The sequence below is a fragment of the Gavialis gangeticus genome, unplaced genomic scaffold (genome assembly GCF_001723915.1).
Source record: "Gavialis gangeticus isolate Ggan-Ray unplaced genomic scaffold, GavGan_comp1, whole genome shotgun sequence".
NCBI lineage: Eukaryota > Metazoa > Chordata > Crocodylia > Gavialidae > Gavialis > Gavialis gangeticus.
The window spans coordinates 13,661,371-13,675,477 of record NW_017729001.1 but is presented as its reverse complement, the minus strand read 5'-3'; the positions used below and the strand labels follow the sequence as shown (position 1 = coordinate 13,675,477).

Genomic DNA, 14,107 nt, shown 5'->3' with positions numbered 1-14,107 from the left:
AACTTGTTTTTCAGTAGTCAAAATACAAGTAAAAAGTAAGAGTTGGCATTTTCCAAAGAGTTACTTGAGTCTAACAAGGTTGAGAACCACTGCGCTAGAGGAAGCTGAGAATGCAGCATTTACCAGTGGGTTTCTGACTTAACTGGTGGAATAGAGGTCTTGTGGATGCCTTTAGTCAGTCATCTTACAGCAACATAGTATATCCATAGAGCAGCAGTAAGCTTGGAATCCCTTGTCTCTATTTTGATTTTCCTTGTTTCTGCTAAAATCATTATTATTTTATAGCTCCGATTTTCTTTGTATGGTGAAAATCGTAGAGGGTGAGAAGTTTGAGAACTCCCCACCAATGGTTTCTTTATGAATGTACTATTTTATGTGCTCCCAGCTTTTGTTTTGGAAGAAAGCTACACACAGCTTTGTGAAAAAATACTGCCAAAAATATTTTGTTTAAGGACCCAGCATTGGAACTTCCATACATGTACTGTAGTTCCACAGAAAGCTATGCACATTCGGCACAAATATAAACTTGTTCAGAAGCCAGATTATCTTTTGTTTAATACTCTATTAAAAACCTGTTTGATTCATAGATTCATAGATTAAGGGTCGAAAGGGACCTAGTAGATCTTCTAGCCCGACCCCCCGCCAGGGCGGGAGAACAACAAAAAAACCCCAAAAAGAGAAACGGGACTCAAATGAGTCCAGCCAGGTAGGCATCCAGCCTCTTCTTAAAGACCCCCAGGGTAGGGGCCAGCACCACTTCCCTTGGAAGTTGGTTCCAGCTCCTAGCCGCCCTAACTGTGAAGTAGTTTTTGCGGATGTCCAATCTATACCTCCTCTCCATCAACTTGTGCCCATTGCTCCTTGTTATGCCAGCGGGCGCTAGGGGAAACAGCGTCTCCCCCAAACCCTTCTGGTCCCCCCTAGTGAGTCTATAGACGGTCACCAGGTCCCCCCTCAGCCTTCTCTTGTGGAGGCTGAATAGGTTCAGGTCCTGCAGTCTCTCACTGTAGGGTCTGCCCTGTTGTCCCCGGATCATGCGGGTGGCCCTCCTCTGGACCCTCTCCATGTTGTCCACATCCCTCTTGAAATGGGGCGCACAGAACTGGACACAATACTCCAGCTGTGGCGTGACCAGTGTCGCGTAGACACTGGTTTGGACCAGTTGGAATGATAAAAGAGGTCCATTGGGTTCATTTGATTTTGCTGGAAAGCATCTCTAAAGCTTTTAGGTTATGGCATTTAATTTGTATTCTCTATTCAAGTTTCCCCATTAAAATAGCCTTTAGAAAAAATGAAATTAATATTTTAGCATCTTGGCACCACCTTGTGATAGGACTTTTTATCTGCCAGAAGGTTAGGTTTGAAGCAAATAATCTTGCAATAGTAGTAATGCAAGACTCTGATTGTATAATCTTTACAGTTGACCAAGATGAGCATGTTGTGGGTAATGATTTTCTCTTCTGTAGATGCCCTCTGAAGACTTTACAGAAGTGTGAAATTGCATTGGAGAAGCTCAAGAATGACATGGCTGTGGTAAATTGTGGTGTTCACGTTCCCTTGTGGAGGTGCTAGGTTGGCAGTAAATGCCAGAGAGGGCACCAGTTTGGCAAAACTATTTCTCATGTCTTATTTGTGTTCAGGACTATATTTGATAATGCTGAGCAAACAGAAAAGTGGTAAACACTGGCCCATTCAGAATGACTATCCTTGTGCATAACTCCTAAAAAATTACTCTTCTTACTTAACCATCAAGTACTGTTGCTTTATGGAAACTCTTCGAGAGAAGCTTGTTCTGGTCTTAGGATTTTGTTTACTATACGTGACCAGAGCAATATGGGCTTGAATGCATTGCATTCTTTTAAAAACTAGAAGGAAGATTATTTTCCTGGCAGTTTGCAGAATGAACAGTAAGGGCTAAAAATAGTGTGTGACTGACAGATACAGTAAGAGGTGCTTCTTTGTGTCTTAGCCCACACCACCACCCCCTCCGGTGCCTCCCACCAAACAGCAGTACTTGTGCCAGCCTCTCTTGGATGCTGTCTTGGCAAACATCCGTTCACCAGTCTTCAACCATTCCCTCTATCGTACCTTTATGCCAGCTATGACTGCAATCCATGGCCCACCAATCACGTATGTATTGTTACATGGCTGTTTGTATAAATGCTGATTATTGAAGTGGAATTGCTCATTTGGGTGAACTGCTGGGAGGACAGCTGGGATAGATATAGATACATGTGTAGTGTGCTGTGCTTTTCCTTTTCACCTGTAAAGTATCTCAGAAATCAGCTTAATTTAAAAAATGTGGAGTTGGCATAAGAATCATGTTCACTCAGTCCTTTCTTGGATGTATTTTTGCACAGGGCACCTGTGGCCTCCCCTCGAAAGCGTAAATATGAAGAGGATGAAAGACAGACCATACCAAATGTATTACAAGGGGAAGTTGCAAGATTAAATCCTAAATTCCTGGTGAATTTGGATCCTTCCCATTGCAGTAATAATGGAACGGTTCATCTCATTTGCAAGTTAGGTAAGCAAGAAGAATTTGAAGGTTCTCTTTTAAAGAAGTGTCTGGTTTGTTTCTAGGAATGTAAAGAGGTCTTGGTCACACGCAATCAAGAACATGGTCAACTTGTAATTTTAGCAAGGCTCTTTATATCCTTGACAGGTTATGGCAATGCAAAACTTTGACTGTCTGCACAGGCTTGTTCAGGAGCAATCTCAGGTTGTATACCAGATCCACTTAAAACTTTTCTTTGTAGTTCCAGAAGCAATTTTTTCCTTAGAACATGAGCTCCCTCTTTGCCATGATTCCTGACACCAAAAAAGGCAGCATTTTAAACCAGTCACTGATTATGATGTGGCTTTTATAAGCTGAAATCTTGGCAGATTTCTTCACCTTGTGCATTTGTCTCCCTTGGACTGAGAACCAAGCAAAAGTCTCTAGATAATCTGAATTCTTGTCAGTTTGAAGTGGCCTGTGTATGAACATAATTATGTTTTTGTTCTTGTATATCAAAAAGCTTGCTGAGTTAATACAGGAGAAATTAATTGGATTTGTATAACTGTTGCCACAGTGGCAGAACTCCAAGTGTGAAATATTACAATATTCAGTTGCAGAATTGGTTCTCTTCATTTGTGCAGCAGTCTGCACCTGTCTATTGCACCAGTGCAGGCTGGTCATCAAACTGATCGGCTTATGTTAGAAAATGACATACTGCTGACAAGTCCTGATCCTAAGCTTTACTGTTCCCTGTTGTTTGAAAATGATTTAACTCCATGCATTGACAAAACAAAAAGTCAGGACTAGTGAAACAGGATTTTCTTGTGATTGCCTTGAAAATTTTTTCAAGCTGCACTAGAAGTTCTATTGGTAAAAAGTATAATTTAGCCCTTGAATCTGTTCTCTCAACTGAACAAGCATAGAGTGGAATCTCACGTGAACTTTGTTTAGCTGTGGAGAGACACAAAGTAGATTCATTTTAGTATTTACCAGCAAACATGGGAGTGGTATGGTACTGACCTAGATGTAGTATAAAAAGTAGCTGGACATCTCAAGTTCCAGAAAAAGGTGGAGATTGGTAAGATGTCCATATGTGAAATGTAGAGCTGGGCATTTCAAGTTGATTCTGGTATGTAAAGACAATTTTTACAGTGAAAAATGAGATTTTTTTTCCAACAAAAACAAAAACCGGCAGCCAAGTTCCTTTTGCAGAAATGATGCTGGGATTGACAGGGAAGGATTTGGGAGTAGTTTTGAATAGCATAAAAGTAGGACTCCACACAAGTCATGCTTTGATGTTCTGATGGAGAATGTTTGAATTCTAGATGACAAGAACCTTCCAAATGTCCCACCGCTGCAGCTCAGTGTTCCAGCAGATTATCCAGATCAGAGCCCTCTATGGATAGACAATCCTCGACAGTATGGTATGGGAATGTTGGGATGGTAGTACTTTAAAAAAAAAAGAAAAAAAAAAGGGGGGGGGGGGGGCAGGGTAGGGAAGGAAATCTTTAATATTTGACTATTCATTTTTGTTGCAGTTGTTTATCTGGGCTGTCTCCTTTTTCTTTTCCAGCAGCCAATCCCTTCTTGCAGTCAGTGTATCGGTACATGACATCAAAACTGTTGCAACTTCCAGACAAACATTCAGTCACAGCCCTCTTAAACACCTGGGCGCAGAGTATCCGTCAAGCCTGTCTCTCTGCTGCATAACATCTCCCACTCCAGAAATCACAAAGCAAAGAAATTGGGTCTCAATGGCTGGCCTCTCACATGCCACTGAAAAATCACAGGTGTTTGGGGAGGAAATTTCAGAAGAAAGAAGCCTTATGTTGTTTTGTTTCTAGGTTTTGGGTTCAGTAGAGAACCTGGTGTTAGATTTAGCTTTCATGCTTTTATCTTCTGCCTTTGTGAACTTTGCCAGCATTTTCACATATACAGAACATGTATATACTGTTCTTGATGTATTAGGAGGAGGTTTTATTGTCTTCTTAGAGAAGAAATTATTTGTAGACTTCCATCAGGGAGTCTGAATGATGTAGAAGGGAGAGGGGAGAATGTCCTAATTTTGCTTCAGACTTTGCCCAATGCCAGTATTTCTTTTTACACTGTATGTTGTATGACATGAAGTTGCCCCAGGAATAAAAATTTGCTGCAGCTAGAATGCGCTCACAAGCTACCATATGGCTGCAGGAGTCTGTTGCCTGGCAACTTTGTTCAGAGATGGGAGAAATGCGGGCCTTTTAGGACATCCCTCAGCTATATGAGATAAATCTGAATAATTACATTTTAGGAAGGAAACCAAATTTAGGAAAAATTATTTTATAGCTTATTATAAACACTACTTTGTATGAATGGTTGGTTAGCATGGACCATGCATTTCTCACTCGTAGAGGTGGGATGATCTGAAGGAGAGGTATTCATGTACACACTGATGCCTTTCCCCAAAAAATTGGCAGGAGAGAGAAAAACCAGTTAAATAGTGCTGCACATGAATCCAAAAGGTTGCAGCTATGTATCTGCATTTCTTTGCCATGGGAATTGAATATTACCTGGCATTTGTCTCTTAGGTGTTTGGCTCTTCTTGAGATTGGTGCAGCTCTTTGAAGTGCTTGTATTTTCTTCTCATCTATTTGTTTAAAAAACTGAATGCAGCTTAGGTCTAGGATTGACAACTGATCTCGCATGCTTCAGGCACTGAGGGGCACCCAGGTGTTCATCATATGCTCTGCTGTGGGTAATGCAAGTGAAACCCTGGTTCAATATACAGTGTGATTACATTTCATTTTCCCCATCTTTGTGGGAAAGAGTTAATTCCTGAATGCAAGGAAACTTCAATGTCTCAAGTGTTCCCATCACACCCTGTTATATTTCCCAGTATTGTGCAACAGTCCCTGAAGAGTAGCTGGACCCTCTTAAAGTAGTGTCAGGGAATTGCTGTGGCCTCTGTGATTATATGTGGTGTCATCAGTTTTAGGATGTTTTTAAACGTGGGTACTTAGCAAGCACTAATTGAGGCAACGGAATGGTATCTGTTTTGTACATGAACTAATGCATTATCTGCCTTTGTTTTATTGTAATAAATTTATTATTATTCCTGTGTTTTACATTAATATTATATTTTATTCCGCCTTTGCCATTCCACCCTTAATCGTTAGGCACCAGCTCTGTAGCATCAATAGGGTTGGGATTACTTTGTGTGTTGTAGACTAAATTGATATTTCTATACTTCTAAACCCTGGGGAGTGGAGGTGGCTCTCCCTTCTTTGCTGCAGGATAACAGCCAAGTTCATAACCCACAGCAGGATAGGTTTAAGAGCTGAAGAAGGGAAATGCTATCTACAGGCAAAACATTCTCAGTTTACATCTAACCCATACTCCCAATAACTCAATACTGTCAGACAGCTGTCTACATAAACTGAATTAATAGCCTGAGTCCATTTTTAATGCACCCGTGTTCATCTCATGAAAGCTGCTTTGCACTCAAGTTTTCCTCATGCACTGTCTAGTCATATGACAAAACCAGGTGTTTGTGGAGACATTCACTTTCAGATATTTTGAAGGTAGTGCTAGAGTGATGGTCTAGGAATTATTCAGGAGGCAAGTATCTCTTTGGGTGATACCTTTTTTATTGAACCAACTGCATAGTTGAGATATAGTTAGACAGCTTGCGAATGCAAGACGTTCTTCTTCAAAGTCTTGCATTCAAAAACTTACTTAACACCATCCCCAATTTGTATTTTGTCAAATACAAGGTATCCAAAAAAATCTTTGCCTCAGAAACTTTGAAGGAATGTATCACAATAGCATTGATGATTCTAAGGTTGATTTCTTCAGGACAAGGTTCAGGCATACCAGCTGGCTGACATGACAAAAGATGCTTACTGGCAGCACATACTGTACTCATTTTCAGAATTGTCACCATACTTTTCTGGGGTGGGAATTTTCCCCCCTCATACTGAATTGAATAGAAATGACCCTCACAACAAGGTTGAAGCAATGGAGTGATGGTGAGTATAAGGTGTACAGCGGAAGACTTAGTTATGTCTCTCTGTGGGGGAGGTCTGTCAGCTTGGTCACCGCCAGCTCATCAGTGAGGTTATTATGTTAAGTCAGCATTTCTGATAAACTTTTGGTATTGATTTGCCCAGTTCATTCACAGCTGTGCAGGGCAGTGATCACAAGTTAGCTGTGATCCAGTGCTGTTGGTCAAACTGGCCCTTTTTTGGCTATGGTAAAGGTACTTATTTTAAGCTAAGTCCTGAAGTCTGTGGAATGGAAGTTGGCCTTAACAATGGGAAGAATTTCGTGCCACTAGAGTGCCTATCAAACAGTGATCTTTTGCAGGCATTCAATATTAATTTCTCAAAGTAAAGTTCCTTCCCAGGATACAATGGGGCAGTTTCTGCAGAAACTACCAGAGGAACACTTCAAACCTGCAAACATATAAGCAGTCTTTTTATTTCCTAAACAGATGACAATCAGAATTACTTCTTAATCAACTTTTAATTGAAATGGAGAGAATAGCAGCAGAACAATCCATGTTGAAAGTACAATGTAAACTCTCAAAAACTGGCAGGTGCAGTGAGTGCTGGAACATTTAAGGTGTTGAATCCACCTAAGGAAGGAGATCTGAAATACAACTGCAGCACTAGGCTAAAGCAGGGTCCGACGAAGGCGGTTCTTTTGAATAGCTTGAGTTTTCTTTTGTCTCTCAGCAAAACGGTTTCCCAGCGTTTGCTTCAGTGCTGGCAAAACTGCCCTTTCAGCAGGAGGGAGTGGAGCTACAATTAAACTGGAAATAGATGGATAGAGGAATGTAAGAAACTAATTACAATGGGATTACTTTGAGCCCTTTTCCCTTTATCAATAACAGGTAATGATTCAAGTTAGTGTGTCTGAGTCTCCCTTATTGGTGACCTCAGTGATTCTATATAATGCACTGCGCTAGGCAGTGTTCTGCTCCAGCAACTGAAAGGTGAATTCTTACCTTAGAAGTTATCTTAGGTGTGTTTAGCAAATATTTTTTCCTTGTAAGTTAATAATAGTGTTGGGGAGGAAGGTTCCTCTGCTAGTAAATATTTTTGGAGGCATAACAGCTGAGATGAGCAGTAGTGAACTGCAAACAGACACACCTTAACTTTTCATGTGAATTGATCTTCATTTGCCAAAGTCCAAGTTCAGGATTTAGTTCTCCTGTAATACTGAGTGCCTGAATCTGGATTTCTAACACTAGGGGTTAATCCTTTTTTAAGATATTGGGAGGAGATTAACTAGTTGCTCATCAGTATCTTGAATGCTAGCTTAAAAAACACTTTCTCCCTTCCCCCGTACTTTAAAAATGCTTCCATGAAGGGAGATCTTATTGTGTCGTTTGTTGAAAAGCTTCCTCTCCCTTCACTCCTTAAATAGCACATGGTTACCTGTTACCTTGTACTACAAAGAGGTACTTGAGTATGTTGTGCTGTGGGAAAAGGTGCATTAGGTTGAAAAGCAAATGCTCTATATCTGCTTTGATCTCATGTAGAAGATTAGTTCTTCTTTCTTCTTTCCTTACAAGCATCTTGGCTTGCAGCACTGAAGCAAAGACAAGCTCAGAATGTGTTCCTGGGCTGGCATTAGCTCTTCATAAAAGAACATGTATAATACAGATATAATACCATTATGAGTAGAGCCTGGCTTTGAAAGGGAATGGGAACCAGAAAGACTTCTCTTCCTTCAGTACTGCAGGGCCAATGCAACACATCTTATCATCAGCTCTGACTCTGTATACATAAGTACGGTATAAGTCATTCAAAGTGGCTGCTTATTTTTCATAGTGGAGCTGCATGTCTCTGAGAGAGGTTTTAACTGCCTGTTTTTTCACCTGCGTGATATGCTGTTAAACTGTTTGATCTTTTGAGAAAAGTAGTATCCTACAGGACTGCATTAGCCATGTCCAAAGCACTAAATGTTTGGAGTCAGTGATGTCCCTCTCACAAGAATTATATATTAGACTTTGAAAAAGAATAGGTGGTACTGTGAATATGCAGAAGCAACATTCAGACTATCAGCTATGAAATTATTGTGCATGTACTCTTCTAAGGTGATGATTATGGTACTGAAAGTAAAGCAGTGAGCTCTTCTTAAATCTATAGAACCCATGAATGGAGTAGATGGGTTGACCTCTGATCAGTTGTGACCCTCTGGAAGAGGGCAGTCTCTTGGATAATGGAACTGAGATAAAAGGGGGAGAACCAATTTTAGACTAGTCTTCAATCATAACACAACATTTAAGCACGCAATCTCGTCATAAGCCAAGTAAAGATTAATTTAAATGGCAACCTTGTATAGGCCATTTACTACAAAAAGTTCTGCTAAAGAAATTAGGAGTACTTACCATTTCTTAGCTGTATCCTTGAGTGACACTTTAGGTAAACGTGTAATTTCTTGATTCCTAAATTGAAACATACTTGTAGATATGATTATATTTGGCTAGTTCACTCTGCCACAGGAGAACTGCAAGTGTGTTAATCATGTGTTACCTAGATTTGAAAAGAGGCTGAAGAACCTAGTTTCAGAAACAGGCTAAGGTACTGTATGTGCCTATAGGACAGGTGGGCAAAGTTTGGCAGACTCCATTTCCCAGCAGCCCCTGCCTGCATGGCTTTGGCTGGGGCCATGGTTTCCATGGAGACCAGCCTCAGTAGCTGGGTGGGGAGCTTCTCTGGGGCTGGAAACTGAAATCTTTTAAATTTATGTTGGATGCAGTTTTTCACAGTGAGTATGATTACTCTCTGGAATAAACTACCAAGGGAGGTAGTGCATTTTTCATGTCTTGAGGTCCTTAAACCAAAAGTAGGTGCCCTTTAAAAATATGAGTTTTAGTAATCACTAAATTACTGGGTTTGGTACAGCACTACCTGGATAGTATTTACTAGCCTATGTTAGTGAGCTTAGAACTAATGGCAGCTTCTTGTCTTACACTAAAGGAACTTACAGTTAATGTAATCCTTAACAGTCTTGGAGAATCTTCCCACTTTTGACTGGAGAGATGCAATGACAAAAGTGCAGAGATTTGTGATGAGTGTTGCCATGTGTGTATTACTTAGTGAGGGTGACTACCCTTGGCCTCTTCCTTCTTGCTCTGTTTCATCTGTTGTGCCATCTCCATTTAGATAGTAATAGATGCTGCCCAAATGAACTCTATGGATTTATACATCATTTACTACAATGCAAGCTGAATCTGACCCCCTGAGACTTAATATCCCCCAACAGAAAAGTCAGACTTCCAGTTAGATTGACTGGCTTCTCTTTAGGCTATGCTTCTCTTCCTAGGCTGAGGCACACCTTTGTGTAAATATGTGCTTTGAGAAGGACAGACTGGTAACCCTATTTTAGCTGTGGAGTAAATTGAATGCTAGCAGCAATAGCAGACAATTATTTGGCATTTGTTTAGTGCTGTTCATAAGCAAGCAGCAGCCTTGTTACAAAACAGCAAAAATGGTTTGGGCATAAGATTTGGCTTTTTGGTTGCAGATATAATTATGACATGATATCAAAATCCTTTATGCACACAATGGCAGCTGTGGAATCATATTTGGGCAAAATCTGAGATGGGGATGCTTCGGTTAATTTTCAGTTGCTGATTTAGAATAGGGAACCCTTTAAAGTCAGGACTCACCAGTGACCTTTGTCTAGACAGTCTGCACCTATAACCTATTTAATATCCACCAAATACATTCAGAAAAAAAAACTTAGCACCTGTGAAATAGAAACAGTGGTAGAGTACCAAACATTTCTATAATGTCTGATACACTAAGGGCTTGAAACAACTCAATATAACTCACCCAATCTGACTTGCTAGCAGATAGTCTTCGGGAATCCTTTTGTTCCTAAGGATATCTTGGAGGTACGATTTCAGATACATTAGCTGAAGGGCAGGTAAGAAAAATTATCATTCTACTTTTTTCCCCAACCATCTCTTATTTCGATCACAGCTTTCCAAAGCCAGTGAAAGTACGGACTGAGAGCTTGAATAGCCTCACCTCTTGGGCCTGCATGTGGTTTATGCTCCATAGCTGGCGAATGACAATCTCGCACTCTTCCAGCGTAGGTGGCTTCCGAATGTATGAAGGGAGGACATTCACCAGGTAGGGATTTGAGGAGGATGCTGGCACTTGTGAGTGCCCAGATCTAATTTGACTTGACAGCGAAGGAATTGGGGATGTCGCTTTCTCAGCAACTTCTCTGATTTCTCTAGAAGTGATTGCAGTTAAAATAAATACATTTCCCTTGTGATGCTGTCTAACTGTAATATTTAAGTATTTTGAATTTTAGCCTTTTGATAGCTCTGAGGTCTAGATAAGTATTACAACCATTTCACCTATGAGAAAAGGTAATATGGCAGGTGCCATTTTCTAAGCTCTCTTAGACTAGACCTTCATTTGTAATTAAACAGCTTTTCTCTCTGTTCTCTGAAAAGGATAGTTCATAAGAGAATTTGGGATTGGCACTTTCCTGCCTGGGTCTGTGTCCCTTGTAACTTGTAATATTACACCAAAATGGAATATTATATACATAAAGAGTTCCTCTAATATCACTGCTAGAATAGGACACTAGCATCTGTGTAGATGCATTTGTACTACATGCATCTTAGAAATGTCAAGAAAGCCTAAATCAGATATTAGAGGAGCAATCCAATATAATTTGCTAGAGCCTGACCTCGACTGTACTTTTCGAAGTCTGTGGTGCGTGAGCACTGAGAGATGCTCAGAAGAACAGAGATCTAAAATACAGAAATGTTGGTACCACTTGACTATTTTCCAAATGGACTGCTGCATGCTGATGCCTTGCTCTTACCTAGAAGGAACCTGTTCTATTGTCTTCTCCACCTTTGGATCAGGAAGGTCTGGTTCTGCCTGTACCACCTTCAACACTTGTTCTTCAGTACTTGGTTCCTGCTTCTTGGGCTGCTCCACTTGCTGCCTGTTTTTCAGCGAATATCTAGAAGCTACAGTAGCAGCTGTTTAGAGAGTAAAAGATTTTTCAGAGGGGTAGGAGGTTTTGTAACCGTATGCATGTAACAGGCCAGAGATGGAACAGTCTGCAGCCACAGGCCTTAGGCACCTTAGATCAAGTGAAAATACACAGCAGGTGATGGTATTACATTGCTTATGGGAATTGGCTATGTAAGAGCAAGGGGCAGCATCAACAGAATCCTAGTTTAATGTTAAAGGGTTACAACGATGTCTTGACACAACCAGAACTAACCAAATAGGCGTCATTAAATTTGTAGTAGCCCAAACATAGTCTTGTTCTGCCAATTTCTAAACTATTTTGGCAATTTAGTTAATTGTTTAGAGTTCTTACCTGCTGAACTGCATCCTGAATAGGGTTTGTCAAAAGACAAGGTAGGGGTTAAAACATCATCTGCAAAAAAGAATGACATGATGAACTGGGCATTGTAACTTCAGAGCTGACAATGCACCCAAGTCTATGTTTTTACAGTGGAACATTCAGGTAACCTGAAGTTTGCCAAGTCGAGATTCTACCAGCACAGAGTGGGCGACACAGAAGGCTACTCTCATAGGTGTGGGTATATTCCATGAATATTAGTGCATAAAAGGTTTGACCTATAATCTCCTTTTATGGCTGTGCTGAGGAGACTTATCAGCAGATTCTCCTAAGGTAGGTGCAGCTTATACTGACAAAAATGCTTCTGGGCATATACCAGCTTGGCACACAAAATAAGCTATACAGTATTATCAAAGTGCTTCACTGCACTATGGCTTTGGACAATACAGAAATATTGCAGAAAACCCAAGCAAGTTCCCCAGCTGCCTTTGCGCTACTAGTTAAAGGCTCCAGTGTAGACCTGGTTTATGAGATTACTGTAGCACAGACATGTACCTGTGCTTCACTGTTTTCCTAAACCATTACTGAAATATATCAGTCTTGTTCACCCATATGACTACTAATGTCAGAATTATGACATTTCAACCATATTCAGCTTTTTCCTGCTACAAATTCACATCAATTTTTCCATATATAGAAGTAGATAGTGAAGTGCCAATCATCTTAACTGAAATCTAGTAAGGGCAATGGAGCTTTTCTTGCAGCTCTGAGTCAGGGCTGAGCATTGGGCAAAATACCACAATACAATGTCAATTATTAATGAGATGAATTGGGGAAAGAAAGGAACTTTAGTGGAAAAGGAAATACTAGCCAGTCCTATGAGAAACACAGAAGTGCAGCTTACCTTTCTGCAGTGTCTGATTCATTATGAGTTTATAATGAAGATCTGTAATCAAATGAAAGCAATTTTACCTAAGTGATCTCTGCCATTGAACCTGTTTCCATTGTAAAGGTAACTTCCCAAAGCATCTTCCCCCCACGTCAATTTTGAATGCTTTCTTTAGACTGAAGATGTTAAAACAGACAGTGAATGTAAGGGGCTCAGGGGGAGTTGCTGTCATGTGATGCTCCTGCATTATATAGCTGATGTGGAAAGGGAAAGTGGAGTCAGAGGAAGGATTATTTGGAGAGCAGAGACACTACTGTATCTAAGCAGAGCAAGCCAGTTTGACAGGCTCAAAAATGAAGCTTCACTAAGTTTTATTACTGGGCCAAATAAGCAGGTGACTTGGTCTATCAAGTGCTGCCTGCAGGGGCGGTCCCGGGTCCTGAGCCGGACGCTTGAGCAGTTCATTGATTCCTGCCGCCTGGGCAATGTCCTCGCCCTTGGGCGGGCGGGCGGCCCCCCGCCTGTCCCGGAGCAGCAAGCCGGGACGGGAAAACCGTGTCTGCCCAGAGGCTCAGTCTTGAGCCCCGAGGGGCCAGGACAGCGGCAGGGAGGATGCTGGGGTGGGGCCGAGGCCGCGGTTGTCGGGCCGGAGCGCCCCGGGCCGAGCCCGGCCCCACCTTTGTTCTCCCGCTTGAGGGAGTCGATCTCCTGGTGCAGCCGCGCCAGCATCTCGGCGTGCTGCTCCTGCAAGAACCGCACGCTGCGTGCCTGCTCCATGGTGACTCGGCCGGGCCAGGCCGAGTCGAGCTGGGTGCCGGGGCTTCAGGCCGGGTCCCGCCCGCCTCGCACTGCCGCGGACACCGCCCCTATCGGGGGGGCAGCCACGGGCCGAGCTCCGCCCTGCACCAGCCCGGCGACCCCGGCCCTGCCGCCGCCCACCGCGTTGCCATAGAGACGGGAGCGCTGCCCAGCGACGGTGGTATCGCCCGAACGCGGAGCACAATGGCACCACGAGAATGGTACGCCCCAGGGCTGGGGGCTCCCCCCGGCGCGCAGTGGTCCAGGCCGCGAGCGGCTCCCCTCAGGCTGGGCCCGCGCTGCAGGGCGGAGCCGCGCGCCCCCCTCAGGCCGCTGGGTCGGACCTGGCGCCGCGGAGCGTCCAGCGGCGAGCAGCTTCCCGGCGGTGCCGACGCGTTTGCCGCCTTTCGAGCTCCTCTGCCTGGAGAAGCGTCCCCTCCGCCGCATCGCGGGGACCCGCGGTGGACTCGGCCCGGGCGTGTGGGGGAGGCTCCGCAGGGAGCCAAAACGCACCAGACACTTCTTGCTTTGAAAAACAAAACCCCAAGCAGCGAGGAGGGTTCATTGCCGCAGGGCTGCAGTGCAAG

The 14,107-nt window shown here is 42.7% G+C and overlaps 2 protein-coding genes across 5 annotated transcripts in view; one reads left to right on the top strand and one right to left on the bottom strand.

Moving 5' to 3' along the window:
- Window positions 1–5,604, top strand: part of MED15 (mediator complex subunit 15) — a 61,564-nt gene extending 55,960 nt beyond the window's left edge. For 2 of the 3 annotated variants that reach the window (XM_019506879.1, XM_019506877.1), the window contains 5 exons: window positions 1,467–1,533; window positions 1,970–2,130; window positions 2,361–2,527; window positions 3,826–3,924; window positions 4,074–5,604. In XM_019506879.1, the coding sequence (XP_019362424.1) occupies window positions 1,467–1,533; window positions 1,970–2,130; window positions 2,361–2,527; window positions 3,826–3,924; window positions 4,074–4,210 (631 nt within the window). In that variant the 3' untranslated portion in view covers window positions 4,211–5,604. The remainder of the gene's footprint in view (window positions 1–1,466; window positions 1,534–1,969; window positions 2,131–2,360; window positions 2,528–3,825; window positions 3,925–4,073) is intronic. The other variant, XM_019506878.1, reaches the window with a different exon arrangement.
- Window positions 5,605–6,984: 1,380 nt separating this feature from the next.
- CCDC74B (coiled-coil domain containing 74B) lies at window positions 6,985–13,538 on the bottom strand. 2 transcript variants are annotated; one of them, XM_019506881.1, is made up of 8 exons: window positions 13,400–13,538; window positions 12,738–12,779; window positions 11,849–11,908; window positions 11,339–11,489; window positions 10,525–10,735; window positions 10,327–10,409; window positions 8,877–8,933; window positions 6,985–7,292 (listed from the first exon to the last, which is right to left on the bottom strand). In XM_019506881.1, exons 1-8 carry the CDS (start codon window positions 13,497–13,499, stop codon window positions 7,154–7,156), a joined length of 843 nt encoding a protein of 280 aa, XP_019362426.1. In that variant the 5' UTR covers window positions 13,500–13,538; the 3' UTR covers window positions 6,985–7,153. The 2 variants fall into 2 exon arrangements, with proteins under 2 accessions (XP_019362426.1, XP_019362425.1); XM_019506880.1 differs by having other exon boundaries at window positions 11,339–11,501; window positions 13,400–13,537.
- Between the last annotated feature and the right edge of the window lie 569 nt (window positions 13,539–14,107).

Coding starts and splice junctions, on each gene's coding strand:
- CCDC74B (XM_019506880.1), bottom strand. CDS start 13,499: ATGGAGCAGGCACGCAGCGTGCGGTTCTTGCAGGAGCAGCACGCCGAG. Junction 11,502..11,848: donor TTCAGGATGCAGTTCAGCAG/GTAAGAACTCTA, acceptor CTCTCTAAACAG/CTGCTACTGTAGCTTCTAGA. Junction 8,934..10,326: donor CTGCTAGCAAGTCAGATTGG/GTGAGTTATATT, acceptor GTTTCAATTTAG/GAATCAAGAAATTACACGTT.